Below are 23,994 nucleotides of genomic sequence, written 5' to 3' on the forward strand. Positions count from 1 at the left end.
GCTTTCACACACATAGAGTCAGCTTACCGTAGCTGTTGTTGATGTCATACGTGGCGAATGTATTGAAATTCTTCTCGATGGCTGTCCTTGGCTTTTCCTTCTCCTTCATAGGAAGGGTGACGGGTGTGGCTGAGTCGAGGGGCTTCCCCAGTGTGGGCTGCTTCTTACTCCGATTGTGGCATGCAGCCAGGGCATCCTACAATGGGAACAACCAAATCGTCACATCACATGGATCAATCTCAAAGGCTCCATGCAGTCGAATAAGCTTTAGACTAGCCCCTATAGAGCACACGCTACCCATCCCACTGTGAAAAAAGCTGAAGGAGAGATACTTCTCGACATGTGTATATGGCTGACTGCATCCAAGAACTGAACAAGGAGCTCTCAATACATTTCAAAGTTGGAGCACGATATAAGAAATTAGAAATTATGTGCAAACACTGAGTGGAGCATGAAAAGAAGATGAGGATACCACACATTATTGGTATCGAGATTAACCAGAGGCATCAAGTTCTTATCCACACAGACAACTTTCAATATTTCACGATTTTTTTAGATCAATTTTGTTTGTGAACTTCATTCATTTTAAGTTGTGCTCCTGATACAAAATACAGTGATGAGGTACAAGAGAAAGATGAAGCACCGAAATAGTACTATCCATGCATGTTACATCAAGACCCATGAAATCATGAGCCAAATGACTCAAAGAACCTCACGAGATGCCATCTTCTGAGCAACTTACCGTGACTTGCCGTTGGTCATTCAGGACTATCTTATTCACAGTGTAGACATCATGGTTTTGAGTCTGTTCTGATCCCCCGCGTGGTCCTCCACTGCGCTTCCCCACTGTCCCACCGTCAGACTTCCTTTCTCCCCGGCCTCTTCCACCTCTTGAGCTTGGTCCACGGTTTTCACGGCTGCTTCGAATCCCTTTGTCTCTACGATCTGAAAAAAACAATTGCAAGATACCTGGCCAATGATAGACTGGTCTGATATTGTAATTTATAGGAAACAAAGCACACCTCTACTTTATTCTTTGGAACATTCAGTTTTGTGTAGTCATTCATCTTAAAGAACTTAAACATCAACAATATTCAACTAAGACTTTAGATGCCTGGAGTATCCCCATCTCATTAAACTATTCCTAGTGAAGAAATATACAAAAGAAGGAATGTTTACGTAACATATATGATTATTGGGAGAATCACTTTTTGGTGAAATAAAAAGAGATATGTACACTATTTCCAGCATCACTCACCGTAATCAGATCTATAAGAATCACGGTTGCCAGATTTCTCTCCTCCTTGCCTGTGGTTGGATGAGGATTTACGGCTGTTTTCCCTCCTGTCGTTGCGGGTACGTCCTTCAGGATTGCCATTGCTGCGAGGGTTACTGGCAGAAGGTTCTTTGCCAGCTTTGTCACTGCCAGGCTTGGGAGCATCTTGTGGCATGTCTTTATCCCTTGGTTTGTGATCATTGAAGTTGCTGCTTTCAGAGGCTGTCTCCCACTCGTCATTGTTGAGGTCAGAAGAGTTTTGTCTCGGAAGGGGTGGCCTTGCTGCTCCCTTCAGCAAACCGTCAGCACTAGCTCCACTGCTTCCAGGATTCTTTTCATTTGAATCTTTACTCCGGTTTCCAGGATTCTCTGGCCCGTGTTCACCACGCGGTGTCCTCACCCTCCCACGCCCATGGGGGGTCTTCTGGAATCTGGGTGGTCTTTCCGGTCTTGGTCGCTTGAAGCCACCCCTCCCCTGTGCCTCCCGTTTGTTTAATCGGCTCCGACCATCCTCCTCCCTGCCTCTTCCTCTAAACTCCCGGGAGTCTACTCCGTCCAGCTCCCCTCTAGGGCCCCGCTCATGACGCTGAGGCCCGTCCCTGTTACTGGGGGGTCTTCGGTCCTCCCGCTCATCCCTGCTGTAAGACTCACGACCCCTTCCACGAGAAGAGCCCCCTCTCCCCCCTCGTCCTCCACCTCTCATACCACTGCTGCTGCTGCCTCTTCCCCTCCTGGAGGGTTCCCCTCGTGGCATATTCCTCCTCTCCAGCTTATTCCTCTCTGCATCTTCTCTCTCCATCTCCTTTGCATCTTCTTTTACTTCCGCTTCCTTTGGCTTTTCTCCTTCAGCAGCAATTTTTTCTTCCTGCTGTGCTTTGTGACCATTTCCTTCTGTTGCTCCGCTAGCTTCTACAGGCTTTGTTGACTTGGGGGCGTCTTTCCTGTCTGGCTGTCTCTCGACACTCTCGTCCCCAGAGCTGACATCCCATTCTTCCTCTTCCTCATCTCTAGGTGGTCTCCGGTAACCCTGTCTACCGCTGTCATACCTCTCTCCTCGTCCTCTCCCTCTGCCTCTGAAGCCGCTGCTGTATGGCTTGAATCCGCCACGCCCTCTTGGAGCGGAGTCATAGCGCCCTCTATCCCGTCTGCTTGGTGGGCCTCTATCGTCTCGCCTCCTATTTACATCAGAACCTCTGGAACGGCCACCCATCTTGCCTCTTTCGCGGACATCCTTTTCATCTCTTCTTTCTCGACCATCACGATCATCTTTCCTGTCATCCCTTCGATCATCCCTCCTCTCATCCTTCTTATCGCGTGAAAACCTTTCATGTGTATTTCTGGATTCTCCCTTGGGCTTATCAGATGGAGCATCTTTCGATCTTGCACCATTTCCCTTCACTTCAACTTTTTCTTTTCTTTCAGCTTTATCATTTTGATTAGAGTCTTTGGGCTCTTTTTGAGGCTTGGATTCCACTGCTTGCTTGTTTTCATCCTCAGTCACCTTGGTCTTTGAAATATTTACAGGTGGTGCTTGCTTATCTTCCATTTTAGTTTCCTTGACCTCTGACTGCTGCTGAACATTACGAGTCTCATCTGCTTTAGGCGGCTCCTTGAGCTTCAGTCGCTGACTAGCATCTGATCCTTTCCAGGCTCGGCTTGGCTCTGGCCCCTGAGAATCCATTTTCTTTCCGTCCTTGCCATCACTTGGCTTAGTGCTAGCATCCTTTGGTCCAGTTTGCTCCTGGCTTCCTCTTCTAAAGTTCTTGTCATCCTTACTATGAATGTCTGCTTTATCACTATCTCGTCTCTTGCCCTTGTCGTAGCGATCAGCCTTCTCGCTGCGATCATACTTATCTCTATTCCCACTTTTCATATCGACCAAGCTACTTGGTACTGACTTGGAGTCCCTCTGGGGTCGCCTCTCCTTTTCAGCCCCTCCAGCAGATCCCACTTTCCCACTCTTAGGTTGCTCAACAACATCTTTATTGATTGGAGGAGGAACACTACTCTTCTTTTCTTTCTCCCCCTGTGGGGCACCCTTGGCTTCCACAGGTTCCTTCTTCTCCTGGACCTGGGCCGGTGCCTTCACCTCAGGTTCCTTCGGTTCCACATTTGGACCAGCGCTGCTCTTTTCTGGTGCACTTTGCCTTGTGTCTACAGCATTCTCTTCGTTCTGGCTGTGGTATCTGTCACGTGGAGGCCGGTCCCCCTGCCAGTGTTCTGGCTGCCAATTCTCTTGCCGATGGTCTTGCCTGGGTTCTGGACTGGCATCTAACCGTCCATCTGGTCTGGCATCCAACCTGCCATCCGGTCTGGCTTCTGGTCTTCCATCTGGTCTTCCATCTGGTCTTCCATCTGGTCTTGTATCTGGTCTTGCGTCTGATCTGGCCTCTTGGTGACGGTCCGGAGGTGTTTCCTGTCCAGCATCCTGCCTTTGCTCCATCCGGTATTCCTGCCGATAATCCTGGCAGAGTTCTGGTCTGTGTTCTTGCCGATGTTCTGGCCCGTAGTCCTGTCTGGCCTCCTGGTTCCGGTGACTATCTAGCTCCTTTTGAGAATCCTGTCGCCTTGGGATTTCTTTGGGTGGGGCATCATAGGGACCTCTGGGGCCACGAAAGCCTCTCTCCCCACCTCTACTTCTCTCCTCCATCTCTCCCCTGGTGGGAACGGCTGCATTGCCTGAAGGTATGTCTCCCTCTCGGCTGGAATCTCTCACATCCCTTGGCTCAGAGCTGTAGTTCATTCTGTCATGGCCGTCGGAGCTGGTTTCAGAATTTTCCCTCCGCCTCTGAATGTGGACTCCTATCACAGACAATGAGATTAAGAGAAATTTGACACTTAGTCAATTTAGGCAGTCATGACCTCAAATAGGTCAAGATACTGGAGAAAAAAGTGAGACAGAGAGCACTTCATACATTTCAAGCACCAAGGAGGAAGTAAAGAAATTTAATTACTGCTTCTTAAAAGAGGAATTGCTATATTCTAAGATAAGGAATAATAAGGTATCATTACAAAGCAGGGTATGGACATTTTAATCCATCTCTCAGCAAATAGTTTAACCATTATTTGCTACAGGAGATTGAAACTCTGTGACATTACATGGTTCAACACCGAGCTCTCTCTCTTTTTTTTTTTCCTTCTGAATCTTGTGATCACTTTCTCACCATTCTACCTATCAGGACATTTTATTACTGGGCTTCACATTCATACTTTGCTAATCTGACAAAAGGCTGGTATAAATTTTCTCCAATCACAATAGACTGCTACGTGTCATATGGATATTTCACTGCGTGCAACAATTTTAGCATCACCTGATTCATGACATTCACTGGTAAAGTTTGATTCACTCTGTGGACATGCCAGATTTCAGCAGATTCTGTTGCTTAATTCCAATATCATTCAGAACTTAAATTCAGCCATGTTCCTTGCATGCTAAAAAGACTCACTTGAAGGAGCATTGAACTGTCTTGGATCCTGTCCAAAGGGTGGTGTTGTGGGCGTGGTAGGGCCATTACCACCCCAACTTCCTCGTCCTCCATGCCACGATTGGTCCTGGAAATACATGAACATCAGGTTAAGAGTCTTATCACATGGCAGATTTTAAAACATTCGAAACTCCATTCCACACAATACTGTCTCTATTCTTACTGTCAGAAATTCTAGACAAACACAGAACATGAATTGGAAAAGAATGTTTATCCTTACACTTGCCTGCATGCAACAGGACATAGGACCTACCTGTGGGGGAAAGGAAGGCTGTCGCCTGGGCTGGTGGCCATGTTGCTCCTGATGCTGTTGTTGTTGCTGTTGCTGCTGCTTTAAGAACCTTGGGGGAAGGTTGCGTGGAGGTTGCCTTTGAAAATTACCACCTGGACAGGGTAGAAACATTGAATGAAGTCATGTTTACCTGAGTTAGAGAACGCAAACATGATGACAATGATAAAGTAGTGACCATTCATCAGGGTGATATCACCTTTCCTTCCAAACCAATGATCATGCCTCTGGTTAGATCTGAGTATGCCAGCAGTTCTAACTTGCAAGACTGTGTCAAAACTCTAACCTCACCTTTAAAGGGCTTTCCCTTGACCAAATTTGCAAGACAAGAAGTAGATTCCACTTCCATGCTGCCCCAAATTTACATAACACTGACCTCTCTAATTTTCCTACAAATGAAATGAAGTGTTACATGTTTCATTGACAATCATAAGTACTTTGCCCCAAATAGAAAATGTCAAGCAAAAAGGAGCAGTACATACCATCTCTGCGGTCACGCCCCTGCCTTGAGCCGTCACTGCTCCCACTCTCTGTTCTCTGCCTCTTGCCGATCATTCCCTCCAGGGAATACGGCATCTCACTGCGATCTCTCTCCGGGTCATAATCCCGATCACGAAGCCTTTCTCTGTTGCGGTCCCTGTCCCGAAACTCCAGATCCCTCTCCCGTTCTCGCTCCTTGTGGATTTCATGGCCAGAGTCCCGCTTCTGGATTTCGCGGTGCGCTGGAGGCTCCATGTCGCGCGCCTTTTGCTCGCGGGCAGTTCGCTCATCGAGCTGTCGGAGTTTTTCCGCCGCTCCAGCCTTCTGGCGTTCCTCCTCCCGTCTCTCCTCCTCCATTCGGCGTTGGCGAGCTCTCTCGATGTTTGACAGCATGTCATTAGACTGCTTCTGCCTCTGGTGGTGCCATCGGTCATCATCTTCATCCACTGCTTGCCTTGAGTGACCCTGCAGAGTAACCATGGGATACACATATAAAAATTGTCAAAAGACATGCACAAACTTGTTTTCTTTTTTTTTTTTTGAAATCCATCCCCCTTCATCTCTCTCCTTTCCCCTCTCTCTTTTTGATTTCTTTGCAATACACAATTGGCAGGCCTATTCATGGCAATGACGGGGCTGCCAACGTCTCCACATCCAAATCCACCATGTTCCAAATCCATTAGGATAATTGTGTCTTACATGAATGTCATCAGCAAATATGACTTCTACATCAGGGATGCTTTTACTTTCAGAACAAAACAAATAAATATTTCAGCAATCTTGGAGCCTTGTGGGGAATCAGATACTCTTGGCAGTTCTGCAATAGAGGAGGTTCAGTGACATAAAAAAATGTACTGCCTGAGGGGTAAAACCAAATCCTGTGTGTACTAAGTGCATAGCTCTAGGGCGCGGCACGCATGTACTGCATACCCGCCTGCCCAGCCTGCCTGATAAAATCACACGCGATGATGGAATGTGGGAAGCTTACACACTTGCCCTGCCAACATTGCAACTAGTTTTTGCCCCTCAGCAAGTTGAGCCATTGCATGATGACGTCACTGACACCTCGTCTAAACCATCCACTATTTTACAGGAAGATTCACAGTTCTGTCCCATCTTGGATCCCTGGTCACAAGGGCCGCATTTGAGCACTCAGAAGCAAATCAAAGCGAACCGATCCAATGCACACCGTACCATACTGTGCCAGATTTGGAGCATTCAAGTGCTCTGTAGAGAAAGCGTACCTCACGAGTTATTTAGTTAGAGGGGGTCACACATTTTGTAGAAACAGCAACCTGGTGCAATTAAGCTACTTAAGATGTCCTGAACAAAGGAATAAACCTTTGCATTATGATGTATGTACATGTTACAAGCCTTCTGCTCATGCCAACTTCTGGTGCAAATATGGTATGATTTTGGAGCAAGTTGGGAAGTGGTCCACTTTTGGCTCGCTAAGTACGGTACGGCGCACTTTAGCAGTGTCCAAGCGCTCCTCTGGCGCAAGTATGGTGTGGTACGGTATGCTTCAGGATTGCGCTCGAACGCACCCTAATGAGATAGTTATCATAGGTTACGTATTTCATCAGGTAATCTCGTAATCAAAAAGTTTTCTGTTTTGAAGTAAATCCAACATTCCAAACTGGATTGTAATCATCACTTTGCGAAAAGTGGTTGATTGAAAAAGAAAGAGTGAGCGACATAGTTTCAGGGTGGCACTGGGAGTACCCAGGAGAAACAAAAGGTTACTGAACTATGAACATGGCATATATTTATCAGTTACATTGTATATGGCTTTAGCCATGTGTCTGGGAGTATCTACTTATATCGTCAGACCACCATACTGTATGTGTGCCTGATGGTTTCCCTTTCTTAGTTTCCTTGGAGAGTATGATGATTCGAGTCATTTTCTGAAAGGTGAATTTGTATAGTTTTATTATTTCTTTTTTCATTTTTTTTTTCATTTTCTCTAATCATTTTCATTTTCTCTAATCATATTTCTTTCCTTTGCTCTTTTTCACATATCAGGCATAACATGAAACATTTATATCTTTGTACTGAAGAATATCAAATTACTGTAACTTTCTCAATAGCTTTTATTTTTAAGTTTTCTTATTTTTTTTTTTTTTTTTTTTTGGGGGGGGGGTCGGTGGTGATTAACAAAATAATATGGCTCTAATGCAATGAAGTTATGCAGCTGATTTTAATATCAAAGTCCTACTCCTGTGTTGGGTTAGAGCAAAATTTATACTATCTTTACTTCCTCATGTTGAGGTGGTCTACATTATCATTATGGGAATTTTCCAGTGAATAATAAATTGTTTTGCTAAACTAGATGGCTAGTTAACAAGGAAACTGCATTTCACAATCTACTTGAGGAGAACACACAACTGAGGGGGAAGAAAAGGTGATGAAATTGTATGGTAAGAAAGCAGCATGAACACAAAGCTTAAAATGTAAAGTTGGCTTAAACAGTCAAATTCCCATGGTACGTTTGTATGCAACAGTGAGATTAGTAAGTTGCATGCATACACATTGTAACTGGGAAAGTGCCAATTTAACACTGCAAATTAACAAATAGCTGCAAGCAGACCAACAAAAAAAGAAAAAAAAAAGAAGAAAAAAAAACAGTTAAAGCATCTCTAACACTGCAGTCATGGGAACAGGAATATCACTAATCAAGATACGTTTAAATTCATAAATAACGTCAAGTTTGAAGATTAAGCTCATTAGTGCATGCTAATCTTTTCAGTTTTTCTAGCAAGTCCAATATACAAATGAAGGGTTTGTTTGCAAAAACCGACAGTCCATTTTTGAAGATTTTGAAGTACGATCTCTGTCATAAAGTACAAAATAATACCTTTTAAATGATATATTGGACACTACGTATACAGCTGTATTTTTGAAGTTATGGTCAAAAAAAGCAAAAAAATTCTTATTATTCTCTTTATTTTTCTTGACCTTTAATGGCAGATATCTCCATTTGGCAAATATGGACTTATCGGTTTTTGCAAACAAACTCTTCAAATGTATTTGGCTTTTGCAGGCTGTGAAGGACCCACAAGGCCTTTTTATTCTGCATCTATACCCCCCCCCCCCCATTGATGAATGCAACAGAATGATATACAGATAAGTTGTACAATGAAATGTGTTCAGTCTTATACTGCCCTGTTTGACAGTCTTCACAGCACCTTATGTCTCACTTTGCTATTACATCACTATATGTCACCACTAAACAGAACAATCAAATTTAGGTTTCAATCATGCAAATGAACATCTGTCTACAATAACGTCATAAAAACCAAATGGGTTTGCACTCAACAAAAGGAACTGAATGAGCTGGGTTTTGGAGACAAAATTGGAAGTCAAATGAAGGCAGTAAGAAATACACAAGGCGCATGTACAGGAGTCAACATATGCCAAATTCAGCGGGTTTGCACTTCAAACAAACTGGCAATAGGATAAATGCAACACACTACAAGCAGGAATTGAAGAAATATCTCAGGAAAATGGCAGCAATCAACCAGAACTGCAACAAAGCTTTAATTCATTAACTTGGAAAAAGTAACAGAGATATGCCCTCAGTGCATGCACAACAATATTGGGTTAAACACTGGGACACACTAGGAACACAACAACTGGGGAGGGGTGAAGTTGGGGGGTTGAAGAGGCTGAGCAACAAGTTATTTGGTCTACCTTACTGCCATGTGGATGGTGGGGAGGTGGCCTTTGAAATTGGGGCGGCCTGCGACTGAAATGCCCATGTGATGGGGGCTGGTGTGGCCCTCTGTGCTCATGTGAGCCTCGATTCCAATCCTGTTTAGAGTCAAGTCAGGGAGGCACGTCACATTGTGAGGGGGAAACAAACGGTTGGAGTACCCTTTCTCCCTTCTTTCTCTGGAGGAAAGTCATCCTTCCTTGGTGAAGACAGTCTATTTAGGTAGCCCCACCCTCGCTTTCTTTGCATACTATACCTGATCTTGTTAAGTACTCATATTTTATGCAAATATTAAAGAGGATTCAAATGATAAGCTGGCTTCTTTCAGATAACCCTCAAGCTTGTCTGAATCAACAGAATTTCATGATGATAAGGTCTGTCTACTGATTGGTTCCTTGCTACTACAAAATTATGTGACAATGTTCCGTAATCAACGATATGAATTTCCAGGGGAACTAAATCTGGACAATAGCACAGATGCCTGCTTGGTATCCAACTAAATGGATCTGCCTGATGCATCAAAATGAGCGTTTAACTTTTTTTTTAACCCAAAGAAAATTATGAGACAAACAATGGCAGCTTTGATATATTTTGCAGAAGCAATGACTATTTTAAAAGCAAAATAAAAACTAGTGATATATGATATGATAGGACAGTGTGCAATCCTACTTTTGTATTCAGTATTGACTTTCATGATAATGCATGAAGTCTATCACGAGAAATGTGGAGTACTTTCTGAAGGCTTCTTTCTGTTGAATAATTAAGAGCTATCATAAAACAGCCAATATGTCCCCTCTGTATAGGCATATCACAGTCCATAGAAATAATTTGTACTAAACCACCATAAAATAAGAATGAAAACATGTGATCTGTCCAATGCCAGCAGAGGAAACAGAATGTACAAATTAACATTCCAGTTAGATGCTATAGATTAGACAAAATCAATCATGCTTTGGCCTATTACATACGACTTCCTTTTGGTATTACTGCAAATCAAATTGTATACGTGTATCAATTAATTTGAAGCATTTTGGCAGTCACACGCATATCAGGAAGTGTAACCTCAAAGTATAATCTGTCAATTATCAAAGCATCTTGTGAAAAACAAACAAGTGGTTTACAAATCTACAAATACAGTCATTTTGGTATGAACCTTTCACAGAAACTCTGAGAATGTAAAGAAATTGTCCTCATGTTGATAAAAAAAATACATCAAATGACAGAGATTTCAACTCAGAGTATAACAGTGCAGCATGGTGTCTGCCCTGATTATGCTACATAGTACACAGAGCAATTATTATTGTATGAATGATGAAATATTATGTGGGGAAAAAGTACCAAAATTATGAGCTACAAATAATAAGATGCAATGACAGAATTTATTATGTTAATTTCACATGACCTTCAAACACAAATGAGAGTCACACTGGTGCTAGCACCTTTTCCCTGCAGTAATGGGCATAATAGCCTTCTACAGCAACCCAATTTGATATGGATCAGTTAAGAAACATGTTGACATCTCAACAAACCGTACACACAAACACACAAACAGCCAGTCACATCTTCATTCAAGTTAGTCTTCACACACAGTCTATCCCAGTCCACCATGCCTCATCCAATGATGGGCACCTACTTACCGGTGGGTCAATGTTGGGAGGCCCTCTGCCATGGTGTGGGCCCGGACCCCTGGCCATAGGGGGAGGTGGTCCTCCCTCTCTCTCACTGGCATCCCATGCAGCCCTTGGCTGGCCAGGGGGAAAGCCATCACCAGTCTAGAATATTCAAAGAGACATTACAATCCATGCATGAGACCCACTCCACCTTATCCTAGCTGGATGTGTAACTTACCATTATACAAACTAAGAACAATATCATCTATTAAGAAGCCTTAGAGTATACCAATCTTTCAATTGCACAGCTAGAAACTAGCATGGAAATAAAGCATGTAAATATTTTTTTCTTGTTATATGTACCACTAATGTCTTGATTCCACGGAATTAAAGACTCACAAAATTCAAGTAAATAGCGCACAAAAGTACTTGAGTAAAAATATCCACTTTTACAGTATTTTCAAACGCCTATATGCCAACACAATCCCTGTGTGTTAGGAGAATTCATCCCTGCAAAGTGTCCTGCCATCAGTCATTGGGTGATGGATAGTTGTCATCATTATAGAGACTACTCTGCCATCTCATAACATCCTATGGCATGACTTCAAGGCATGAGGTGAACTAGCCCTGTTCACAAGGGTGTGACTTCATTTGAATACTGTATACGCCATATATTTCACGAGTCTAAATTTTCGCGAATCCGGAATTCCCGACAATTTCGCAAGTGGCTAAATTCGCGATTGTGGAGTCCTGCACTGAACAGAGAAGTGTACACGCGTACGTCACATTCACATCGGGATCAGAGTCAATATTTTCGCGTGTCTTTGATTTCGCGAATAGCACCCGATTCGCGAAATTCTCGAAAATAAAAACCTCGCGAAATATTTGCCGTATACAGTATTCAAGACCCTATAGCATGGGGACACCCTGGCACTAGTTGGCAGGCAGGCCTGCCTCAGATATATTTGAGAATTTGCCATGATGAACAGTGTACAGCTTTATCACTGATCTTGGTGTAAGTATACACACAGCTGCAGAATCTCAACTGAAGTCGACCATTATCGACCATAGTCAATATTTTCGCGTGTCTTTGATTTCGCGAATAGCACCCGATTCGCGAAATTCTCGAAAATAAAAACCTCGCGAAATATTTGCCGTATACAGTATTCAAGACCCTATAGCATGGGGACACCCTGGCACTAGTTGGCAGGCAGGCCTGCCTCAGATATATTTGAGAATTTGCCATGATGAACAGTGTACAGCTTTATCACTGATCTTGGTGTAAGTATACACACAGCTGCAGAATCTCAACTGAAGTCGACCATTATCAATGAGCGTACACTTCAAAACACATAATCCCTGATGGGCGCTATTTGTGGTTTTTTAATGTACCCCAGTGGGCAGCCAATGAAGATAGATTCAATCAGACCTTCCATGTTTTCCCATGCTATCGGGTCTACGAGATCTGACTGAAGCATCTCACCCTTAAGCATCTTTTAAAAATGTCGAGAGAATTAATATGCCTAAGACTGTCTCACTGGCTGTAAAAATGTCACATCAGACTACATACCACTGGAGGTCGACCATTAAAATCCTCCTCTTTCCTGACTTCTTTTTCCTTTGGTGCCTCTGGTGCTGTCTGCTTCGATCTGTGAGGAATAAAAAATAACACATCAATTAAAATTATGCAGTGTCACAGATATTACCAATTTTTTTTAATCCAAATGATTCTTCTTGCCTAATACATAATGCACATGATTGCAATAACAAATTGCCAGGTCCACAAAAGAATTTTTTTTTAAATTTGCTAGAAACTGTAAACAAAACAGTAAATGTCCATAGTATAATAAATATCAATTCCCCTCTCCAGGCACCCCCCCCCCCCAGCGCACGCGCGCGCACACACACACACACACACACACATACACACACACAATGTACTGTATAAGCGAAATATTTTGTGAGGTTTTCATTTTCGCGAATTTTGCGAGTGGGGTGCTATTCGCGAATCTAAAAATATGCGAATATATCAACTCTGATCCCCACATGAATGCGACCTGCACGCATACGTTTCTCCGTTCATAATAGTGCTCCAAGATTGTGAATTCAACCACTTGCAAAATTGCAAAAATGTCCCGATTCGCGAAAAATTAGACTCACTAAATATATGGCACATACAGTACATGATACAATGATTACATGAGTGCTCCTTTCTGCATGAAACATCTTTCCACCTACCCCTTGTCCCGTTTCTTTGGGGAGTCATCTTCCTCGTCGCTGAAGACAATCTTCTCGGAGTAATCCACCTCTCCACTGGCCCCCGCCCATCCTTCCTCAGTCTTGGAACCAGCCAGTGAGTCCATGTCAGTAAGATGCTTCAGGTTGACAATAGCAGGCCTGGAGCCAGCATCCTTACGGGGCGCCCCCTTCTCTGGCTGGCCACCGTGCCTTGGAGGGGCGTAGCCTCTTCCTTGTCCTGGCTGGGGCATCCTGTATGGAAATCCAGGGAGGGAGAGATGCAATCATCTGAATGTGAAACCATGGGTACTACAACATTTCAATGAATCAAACACATTTACGCAAACACATGAGCACACATGTATTAATGTACATGCGATATATTTTACAGTTTTTATTATTGTTGGTCATTTGATATTTTGGCAAACTTTACACCTAGCTGAAATATTGCTTCCTGTTTACACACAAATTAGCTGCATAGTGGAATCCAAGGTTTGAAATCATAAACTCTTCCCCTGAAAAGGGGTGATACTTTTTTGCCATTCCATCATTGTGGCTAGTTATCTATGGCTATGCAAAGAGGTTGGCAAAATAATATCTCAAAATCACCAAAGTTAGCAAAAGCTCTGCTGTCAGTTATAGGGTGATGGATAGTTGTCTTCATAACAGAAAACCATTCTGCCATCAGAATACATCATTCAGCATTGGACAACTCACTCAACAAATTTTGACTTAACCCTAACGGGACCACAGGGGAGTTTCCTAGTGCAAATAACTTTTTATGCAATATCAATTAAAAACGACAAAAAACAAACAAACAAATAAATAAACAATAAATATTCTTGAAATTAGAAAATAAAAAATAAAGTTTGATTAACTTGAAACTGAGAGGATACACATGCACACAAAGATATCCATGAATCCTATTCACACATATTAACCAATTCATATGCAGGATGTCTGCCAAAAACACAAAGGAGCTCGTATTTGTTCTGAAATCTTAATTTTGTATACATGAGCAAGGGGAGAGTGATATTTTCAAACAGCACTTTGTACTTTTGTAGACCATGCACACCATGGCCACCGTTTAATGCACCTACAGACCAAAAGGTAATGGGGTACTTACATAGCGTTGGGATGGTAAGAGTGTCGAGGAGGGGGGTGGCCCTGCATACCAGGCCCAGGGTAGCCCATAGGGTAGGCACCCAATGGAGGGGGCCCTCTGGGACCACCTGGGCCAGCAGGCATTCCATGGGGTCCAAACTGCATCTACAGCATAAACACAGCAATGGTGTAGGTATAGTCAAATAAAGATTCACAGCACTATATATGATTCAGACTAATTAAATGCTTACCATAAAAATACTAAATTGATATGTGCTCTCTTTGCCTCTACAGAAATTTGCTTGACAGCAGAACACACAATATACAGTGGAAATTTCAAAACCAACGCAATCATATCTTTACATAGTTCATGCGAACAATTGTAAAGCATAATTTCCACATTCTGTTGATATTCAAATTTAGACATTTGATAACTTGGATACAAATCAGAAGAAACCTAGCAAGATCAATTTTCACCACTAATTGCTTTAGAGTCATAAACATGAGCTTTATTACATGTTTACATCTGTAGAGGCATCATTCATACCTGGATTTTAAAATCAAGATCACATTTCTTTATTTTTGCTGTCAGTTATAGGGTGATGGATAGTTGTCTTCATTACAGAAAACCATTCTGCCATCAGAATACATCATTCAGCGTTATCTGGTTGTAACAACCATCACTTGAGAACCAAAAGGACATATGTACACTCTTTATCCTTGACTCCATACAAAGGAAATAACCTTCAACCCCACATCATCATACTGCTGACTGGTTAACATTGAACAAATTCAGGTAGCATCCTCTAACCTCACTTCTACATTACTACAAAGTGGATGATGTTAGCACTTCAGATACTTTGGCTATACCAATTGATGCATATTTGTATGTACCTCTCCCTGACCTATAAACAATGCTACACATCTATCGGTAAGAATGAATATTTGCAGCAGACCACTTACATAAGATTGCATCATACCCCTGAACTGGGGGTGCATGGGGCCGGGCGGTGGAGGGGGAGTCCCCTGAGCACCATTCATGATTCCAGCAGGGGGAATGTTGGGAGGCAACATGGACTGGTCCTTGCTAAGGGCTGCACCCGACGAGGCCGGCCCTTCACCCTCCCCCGTCCCAGTACCAGCGGATTTGTTCAGGGAGCTGCCACCTTCCCGCCAACTCTTTACATCTGGTTGAGAGAAAAGCAAAAAATGTACACTCATGAAATGAAAGCCTTATCAAATAGCCATTACTGCACCAACTTTCTCCTTCTGGTCAAGACAAGAAATTTATTATGCTTTACTTCACATTCTACTTATTTCTTTTCATATGCGAACAGGACATCTTTTCTCCACTAATACAATTTTGAAACTTCCACTTACAGAAGAGATTTTCTGACAAAATATTCCGATTTCTTATTTCAAAACTTAAGGTGGTGGGACTGCAAAATACTCTAAATTTAAGCCATCTGAATCTTTAAGAGAACTCCTGAGATTATTTTTTCACAATACACATTTGACACAGCACACTTTATTCATCAAGAATCACACGGTATGTGTGTATACACCTCTGGTATTACCTACGAAGACACACCTAGGTTTCACATGGGTGAACAACTGTACATTATAAGAATAATACAAAATAATAATATATTATTTAAATGCAAACACAAAACTGAATTATACACTGAAAATTTCTTTAACATTTAAGAGCTCACTGAATATCATATACTACACTGGTAAATATATATTGCACGGGTCTGTAGTACTGAGATATCACAGCTTACTTTGTGGTCTGAGGCTTGGTCCAGGTCCGTACTGAACCTCTTTGGGCTTCTCTTTCTCTTTCTCGGGGTCCTTGCTGCTTGATGGAGCATGCTGTGCTTGGTCGCCTGACATACCCAGAGTAGGGAATTCTTGATCCAGGCGTGATGGGACATTCCGTACGGGAGCCCCTTGTTGGTTTCCTATTCCTGGCAGGGGAGAAAAGGGAGAAAGAATAGCTAGGACAGAGTGCTTCTTGGCAGCAAGAAATGAGTAGAAGGGATTCCACTGGCAAAACTGCCTAAAATTTCTCACCCAGCAAACTAACTGAAAGGTTTGATAGTTTTTAATAGCTCATGGAATGAATCTCTACAGCTACGCTCTTGGATGATTTCTCAATATCATGTGAGCACATACAGTTGCATGCCTCTAATAAACATCACTCAGCCCTGGCTTGCACTGATTGACTAATAGCCTAGCTGTGAAAGCGTAGAGTAAGATCTCGAAGATAATCAAATGAAACAAAATGAAAAATGTGACTACTGTATTGCATGCTCGGTTTAGAGACAATTCCAAAGTAAACATGCCAAAATAGGGTTTACCAAATGAATTGATGCCAGAAAAAAGCCTGATCCTCTTTACCCCAGTCCAGATGCAAGCCAGTTTATACCAAAACTTGATAAAGAAATGGCGTATCAAGAATCATCGTATAGCTGACAGACCGTTCAGACGCTAATCTCGATCGTTCCTGAAAACGTCATATAGATATAGATGTGCAGTTTCCCCACTGCGCATGCTGTTATGGTCATGAGTGACAGCTATGGGGTCACCTTTCGTGCACGTTCCCATTAAGCCCAGTTATACCGTTCTATGGCCGCCATACGTTCCGACACACAATGGACACGATGGAATGCCGATTCATTATCAAGTTCTAGTTCCAAACGATGCTCTGACCATCGTTTCATTATACATCGTTTCACTATACATCATTTTGTTAATCAGCGTTAAGACGTATTATATATTCATCGCATAGCTATACCATTTTGGTATAGATATACTGTTATCGTGTAACATAACTAATTTTTTTTTTTCGTCTGAACACCCTGTCTGTCAGCAAACTGCATGACATCTCACCTTGCTGAGGTGCACTGGCTGCAGATGGGTGCCAGGATTTGCCTGACTGAGTGTCCTCTTGGGTTGGTGTTTCCTGTGACGGCTGAGTAGGGTTGGTCTGGGCTGTGCTGGGTGCCGTAGCACCACTGGACACAGAAGAAAATCTCAGTTATTAACGCTTCCTTTGTTGCCTACTTATACAGAATACAAAGGAATTTTGTTCTTGCAATAAAAAAAAAATGGGCAGACCAACTGATGCACAGTCAACTGGTTTGCCTTTTCACTCATGCAATTTACTGTATCTAACACTTAGCTACACACTGGAGATTTTGACCTTGACCTTTCACCGATAAGTCCTGTCATTACAGACAAGTATTTAATTTTCATTTCTATCCTCCATCATTCATAGCTACAGTTATGGCTGGGGATTGACATTTCTACATCAAATACAATTACATTTGACCTTGACCACTGACCGCTCACCACTATCATAGTCATGCAACTAGTACTCAATTCATTTCTACCCTACCCACCAGCACACATCATCACCAGACATGGTAGCTGAGGTAGTACACTGTATGTTTTGTTTTTGTTTTTGTTTTTTTTTTAAACAAAAGTACAGTAACCCGACTTGTTACACACTGTCATTTCATTGAGCATGGAAATAATTGTCTATGCATTGCATTTCTACCTGTCCCATCAAATCATATTACCACAGGACATTCCAAGATGAAGCGACAATTGAAAATCAGTCATATTTATAAATCAGCAACTAAGTTCAGTGACCCTTGACCTTGGGAGCTTTTGCCCAAAATGTTATCAGTAATCTATTCTTTATGTAGCATACCTGGGCCAGGTAGTAAGAAAATCCACTGATCAATTTATCTGAACTGCAATAAATGAATTGTGGGAAGGACAGACAGATGGCTATTTAAAGCAAAAATCATAATGCCCCGATATCCTTAGGGCAGAAGTCATAAAAAGTTGCATCCCACCGGGGCTAAAATTTTTGTGAGAAAAAGGAATTATATCGAACTTCAAAATATAAATCAAAGGGATACACATTATACATCAAAAGAGCATCAAAACAGAACAATCTGGTTCAAAAAATATTCATATTAATAATATAGAGCCTCCTGCACCATTTGATGATAAAGGAATAATGATAAACTGCCAAAATTAGAAGACTTACTCTTGGGATTTCTTCTCTTCTGATCCCCATCCTGCTCCACTGCTAGGGACTAGGTTGATATTTGGGTCGTTTCCTTTGTGTTCACTTCTCAAGCTTGGGAGATTTGCTGGTGTGGGAAGGCGACGGGCATTGCCCACTTTGCCAAGACTTTGCAATCCACGGCCATGGCTCACTGATCACACATCGACAGAAGCATGGGAAAAGAGTGTGTGATGAAATCTCTTCACCATTCTCAACAGTTTATACACCACATACAAAGTGTAGGGTGTGCAAATCCCTACACAACTATCTACTGTAGAGTGTATTAGTACAGTATATCATTCTTTTACACAAGTTTCAATACACGTCATCGTCACATCATGGAAACTCAGTTCCGTTTTGTCACGCTGCTACTGTGTCATACCTGCCAACATTTCAAGATGAAATATCTTACTCATGGATTGCAAAAATCTTATTTTCTATGCAAACTGAAGTTAAAAATCTTACTTTCGGTCAAATCTTCAGAAAATACACATGAAAGGTATATCTAAATATTTTTTTAAAAATCTGATTTCTCTGACAGAAAATCTGATTTTGCTATTTTTAACGTAAAAAATCTTACTGAATCTGATAAAATCTTACTAGTTGGCAAGTATGCTGTGTATGTAATACAGTACATCACTCATAACCAAATCAAAAATTCTCTTTCTTAGAACTTTCGATTTTAATATTTCAAACAAAAGTACACCTATTTGTAGGATATTCAGACAAATGATGATGTCCAACAATATTTATAATGATGATTGAAACTTAGAAAACCTTGTCATTTTCATTATACATAGATCTTCAAAGAAGTTTGTATTACCATGTTTTCTGGAATAAATCTGTTTAAATACCATTCATTTCCTGGCTTACAAACAGAAAATTATTAAAGCGATTGACTTCCAACACAGTTGCCATTCACTCATGTGTACAACTGGAAATTACGAATCTAGCACCTCCATCACCTCCAGATAGACATATATTTGTACATAGTATTGATAAAGTACACGGCATTACAAACCATTTTTTTTTTTGTAATTTCCTCTCACAGTTCCCTCTAAAAAAAAACAATAAATAAAAACACACTATACTGCACGTAGACCAATCAACCATCGCCTTTCATTCTGTGTCGAACAAATTATGAATCTTCTAGAATCATTAAAGGGACTGTACAGTACTGGTTGAGGTGAGGATTCAGGTTTACAACATTTTTTTTTTTTTTTTTTTTTTTTTGGTGAGATAATGAGAAACCTCTTATGAAATATGAAAGAGCATGTAATTACAAAAAGGATTCAACATTTATTTGATGAAAATTGGCCTTGAAATGGCTGAGATTTAAAAAAAAAAACGATCCTAATAAAATTGACAGGTCACGACTTTTATTTTTATTATTCTTTGTTTTACCTTGTTTCTAGATATCTCAGTCATTGCAAAACCAATTTTAATCAAATAAACTTTTGATTTCCCTTAGAATTGTATGCTCTTTAACATTTCATAGAGTGGTTTCTAAATATCTTGCAAAATGTTACAAGCCGAATCCTCACCTCAACCAGTACTGTACAGTCCCTTTGATACTTCCACTGATTAAGTTTATCAATGCTTTCAACAGAATAATCTTGAACCTCAACCATGACTTCATATCATGATCCAACTAACACAAAATATCTCTGAATCAATATCATACATGTTTTATACTAAAACCCAATCCTGTTCCTTTCCCATTTTCATAACCTCAATTCCTTTACCTTGACCTTTGACATTTCTTTAAGAACAGTCCAGAAATTACTTCATGCATTCATGGAGTTACTGTAGCTCCATGATGCATTCCTTTGTCATGTGCTCATAATCTTAAATACTATATGGGTAAGCATGAAAGTCTAAAATTTTCTTTCCTTTTTTTACTTTTTTTTTAAATCATAGCTCTAAAGTAAATAATTTTTAGTTTCCTTTCTCACAATGCAACATTGACTACATCGCTGCAAGTATGACAGAGGCATCAAACCACTTCAAACAGAAACAACTCGGACAAATTAATCCTTGTTAAAATGAACGGTTGTCACAAAAAAAAAAGAACATCAGAATTTACAGGTGCTAGAAATCAAGGTACTGTATTTTTCTGCGAATTTTTGATGGAAAGAACAATTGCAAGACTACGTTGTACGATACACAGAATCCAAACTAAACATTTTGTAGAGAAGTGTCCTTACATGTCCTTACATGTCCATACAGTGTAGGTTCATACCATGCATTGTCTGGGGTGGGTCATATTTCACATTAAGAGTTTTTAGATCTATTATGTATTTTGTTTATCTTCATGTTTTATTTGCCTATTCACTGCAACCACAACAAAAGGGGGTAATTCTAAAATGCCCTTTCATACAACCACAAGAAAGGTACAGTTTGACTGACAACATACAAACATAAGTGTATGAGGGAGTTGGGTTTCTGGTGTCTTTTGATGTTAATTTAATCAGTGACTGCACATATTTTCATGAGAGATTAATAAGCATTGGTTCAACTCACCTGCTTGTTTTTGGGGTTCTACGCTTTTGCCTTTATAAGTATCATATAAGTTGAGGGAAGAGTATTTTGTTTTTCCATCTTTCCCCTTGTTTGTCACTGCTGAGCGGTCAGACATACTGTATTTCCTGGCATGGAGCTTTTATTCACGGTACCCCAGAACGTGCAAGCAGCCACTGCAAAGAAAAGACAGCACAAATATACGAGGTCACAAAGGGGACAAGCATTCATCAAGTTCATTCAATTTCAGAGCACAGGAAACCCGAGACAAGAACTTCAAACTCTAATTACTTTTCAGACATCCCTCAATTCCCATGATTTCCAATGAGGCACTTTTGTCAACGGTGGCAGGCACTGCAAGATACAATTGTACATGTAGTTCACTATTTCTGACTGTCAGTAAGAATATAAAACTGAACAGCATCTTGAAAAAAAAAAAGCAAATCAAAAGGAAATACTAGTAAATAGAAACTGAATTAAATGATACAATGTGTATGGTGCCAGCAGTTGATGAAATTAGTTTCCCAATCAAATACACTGTACATGCATAATTTTTTCAAGCAGAAAAAGGACAACTGTAACTCAGCGAAAATAATTCCTATAGCTGTTGTTATCACCATAATGTGGAGGCTTTCAATCATTCTGTCAAGATGTTTTTGCATCCTCACTCCCCCAAAAAGAAAAGAAAAACAAAATAAAAAGAAAAGAAAAAAACAAATAAAAAAATCATTACAGAAGGTGTTTCCTACATCAGAAAATCTGGGGGTGGGGGTTTCAACTCTCTGAACATATACAACCTGTATGTACAACATTGTATACAGATGGTATCATGATAAATAAGATGCAAGTACAGTTCAGTAAAGCAGGAAAGGAACAACGTAATAATCCTCCAATATTGGACAGATACAGACAACGCATGCAGCAATTAGCATTCATCAGGAAACAATTTGATCTGTATACAGTGTGTTTTTAATATTGCACAGATCTCTTTGTATATATGATCCTAAATGATGACCTATGCAAGGAAAGAAAACAGATATACAATGTGAAGTTGTATTCAAAGAAATGACAGTGAAAAGGTAACATTTTGGGAGAAAAAATGGAACTGCATGTGTCACTGAACGTTATTAAATTCCCCCATCAAAGACTGGGGGAGTTATTTTAATAGCTCAGTCCACAATATTTCTGTTTAACAAGCTTTACATGGAAAAAATAATCTGTTATCAAGGCAACACATGGTTCAATGGTTCAACATTGACACAAGATGAAACTTGCACAGCTACATGTACGTATGTACATACAATTGTACAATACTCTGGAAGTCACATGTGCCAAATTTCAAGTCAAATGCTCAAAAATTAAGGGAGTTACATACATGTATGTAGCTCAATCCACATATTTTTGGATGATTCCTATAAATACTGTATCGTGACACACAGACAGATGTCTTGCACAAAAATATGTTACAGCGATAACTTGCCCAAAAGTCCACCTCAAATGCGAAAAAAAGACTTTAGTTTGATCCTCAAAATTGTGTGTGATTTGTAGAAACTGCTGCCAAGAGAACACATTTCTTGACAATGATTTCAACTGAACTGCTTTAAAACTGAGAGCACTGTAGTTTGATCGACAACATTCTGGTATCATTTTCGTGAAAATTTGCCACTGCCCAGGCAAAGCATTTAAAGGGGACCTCCGGATGATTTTCAGACTTTTACATTTGAACAACTATAAATTACTTATGCCGAGTACAGAGTTTCAGAATTTGTAGTGATTGGGTTGAGGAATAAGAATGTTTTCAAAATTTACAACAAATTGCAATGAACAAGGACGATGACATGGCAGCCTCACCATAAGAATGCGAGAGTTGGGGCTCAAGGAAGCAGAACAAAAGAAGATGGCATGCATACATTCTACACAGGTGAACTTGTTAAGCAAGTGGTATTGTAATGGAATTACACTGCTACATTGCTAAAGTATGTGAGGCTCCTACGTCATCAACATTGTTCAGTGTAATTCGTTTAAGATTTTTCAGAGTATTGTTTCTCTGCTCAAGGACAACAATAAATTCTACAAATCTATACATGGATCCGTTGATTTATGTACTACTTGATGTGAAATTATGAAAATCGTCTGGAATGCCCCTTTAAATACTTGATACTGATGAAAAAGGTGTCTCACATATCTACAAAGTGTGCATGTTGTTGTACAATGTATTGTACAACTTGTACAAATGAATACTGATCACATGTGCCAAATTTTAGGTTGCTGTAATTGCTCAAAAAGATAGAGAGAGAGAGAGAGAGAGAGAGAGAGAGAGAGAGAGAGAGCAGTTTGCGCCACAAGATTTTGGGATGGATTGACCAACCGCTGGCCACTTGACCTACAAATGAGACCTACAATGTACAATGTACATGCCCCTAATCCATACACACGACATCAAGGGCATAATTCATGCAGTGTGGAACACAAACCTGCACCATGAGGCCTGGCAAAAGGCTGTTCAAAGTGTCAGTACGACAATATATCCTCTGCACTTGTGCAAGGGAAATTATAAGCGCATGTCAGTTAGGAGTGGTGTATACTGTATACACCGAATATTTCGCAAGGTTTTTATTTTTGCGAATTTCGCGAGTCAGCTGCTATTCGCAAAATTAAAAACACGCAAAAATATTGACTCTGATCCTGATATGAATGTGACGTACGCGTACACATTTCTCCGTTCAGTAAAGGACTCCACGATTGCGAATTTAACCACTTGTGAAATCGTCGGGAAGTCTCGATTCACAAAAATTTAGACTCACGAAATATATGGCGTATACAGGACATGTACAGCTGTACATTGTATGTGTCAAGAGATTGCTTTTCCTCTGGAGCAACTTAGCAGGATCAATGCTACCAGGAGGAATAGCAGCACTGCATAATCCAGAAGGGTGAGGATAGAGTAGTACATGTAGTACATGCATTTAAACTAGAAAGCAGAGTTCATTTCTGCAAACAGTAGGCATCCTTTGCAGAAGCCACTCTCAATGCAAGCAAGTACAATTCATAAATACTACAGTTGGAGCGTGAAATGGCAGCTAGTGCAGTCATCAATAATTGTTATTGTTACTCAGGACTAAATATGAAATCCAAACTACAGCAGAACATAGGGCGTTTGGAGACCTTCTTCCGGTTTGAGTTAATGCAA

The 23,994-nt window shown here is 40.8% G+C and overlaps 1 protein-coding gene and 3 non-coding genes across 5 annotated transcripts in view; all 4 read right to left on the minus strand.

The window, feature by feature from the left end:
- Positions 1-23,994, minus strand: part of LOC140240378 (uncharacterized) — a 46,275-nt gene that overhangs the window by 13,701 nt on the left and 8,580 nt on the right. Inside the window, exons 2-17 of one of the 2 annotated variants that reach the window (XM_072320148.1) lie at positions 20,808-20,980; positions 18,264-18,435; positions 17,093-17,217; positions 15,982-16,167; positions 15,161-15,384; positions 14,220-14,362; positions 13,094-13,345; positions 12,426-12,504; positions 10,883-11,017; positions 9,224-9,343; positions 5,533-5,995; positions 5,015-5,145; positions 4,723-4,828; positions 1,259-4,078; positions 743-945; positions 28-196 (exon numbers count right to left, since the gene is read on the minus strand). In XM_072320148.1, coding sequence (XP_072176249.1) covers positions 28-196; positions 743-945; positions 1,259-4,078; positions 4,723-4,828; positions 5,015-5,145; positions 5,533-5,995; positions 9,224-9,343; positions 10,883-11,017; positions 12,426-12,504; positions 13,094-13,345; positions 14,220-14,362; positions 15,161-15,384; positions 15,982-16,167; positions 17,093-17,217; positions 18,264-18,435; positions 20,808-20,922 — 5,443 coding nt within the window. In that variant the 5' untranslated portion in view covers positions 20,923-20,980. The remainder of the gene's footprint in view (positions 1-27; positions 197-742; positions 946-1,258; positions 4,079-4,722; positions 4,829-5,014; positions 5,146-5,532; positions 5,996-9,223; positions 9,344-10,882; positions 11,018-12,425; positions 12,505-13,093; positions 13,346-14,219; positions 14,363-15,160; positions 15,385-15,981; positions 16,168-17,092; positions 17,218-18,263; positions 18,436-20,807; positions 20,981-23,994) is intronic. The other variant, XM_072320149.1, reaches the window with a different exon arrangement.
- LOC140241298 (small nucleolar RNA SNORD83) lies at positions 11,379-11,453 on the minus strand. Its single transcript, XR_011902073.1, has one exon. It is a non-coding gene; the product is annotated as a small nucleolar RNA SNORD83 (small nucleolar RNA).
- Positions 13,721-13,796, minus strand: LOC140241300 (small nucleolar RNA SNORD83). Its single transcript, XR_011902075.1, has one exon. It is a non-coding gene; the product is annotated as a small nucleolar RNA SNORD83 (small nucleolar RNA).
- On the minus strand, positions 14,781-14,856 carry LOC140241299 (small nucleolar RNA SNORD83). The gene has a single exon (XR_011902074.1). It is a non-coding gene; the product is annotated as a small nucleolar RNA SNORD83 (small nucleolar RNA).

Source organism: Diadema setosum, chromosome 17 (genome assembly GCF_964275005.1).
Source record: "Diadema setosum chromosome 17, eeDiaSeto1, whole genome shotgun sequence".
NCBI lineage: Eukaryota > Metazoa > Echinodermata > Echinoidea > Diadematoida > Diadematidae > Diadema > Diadema setosum.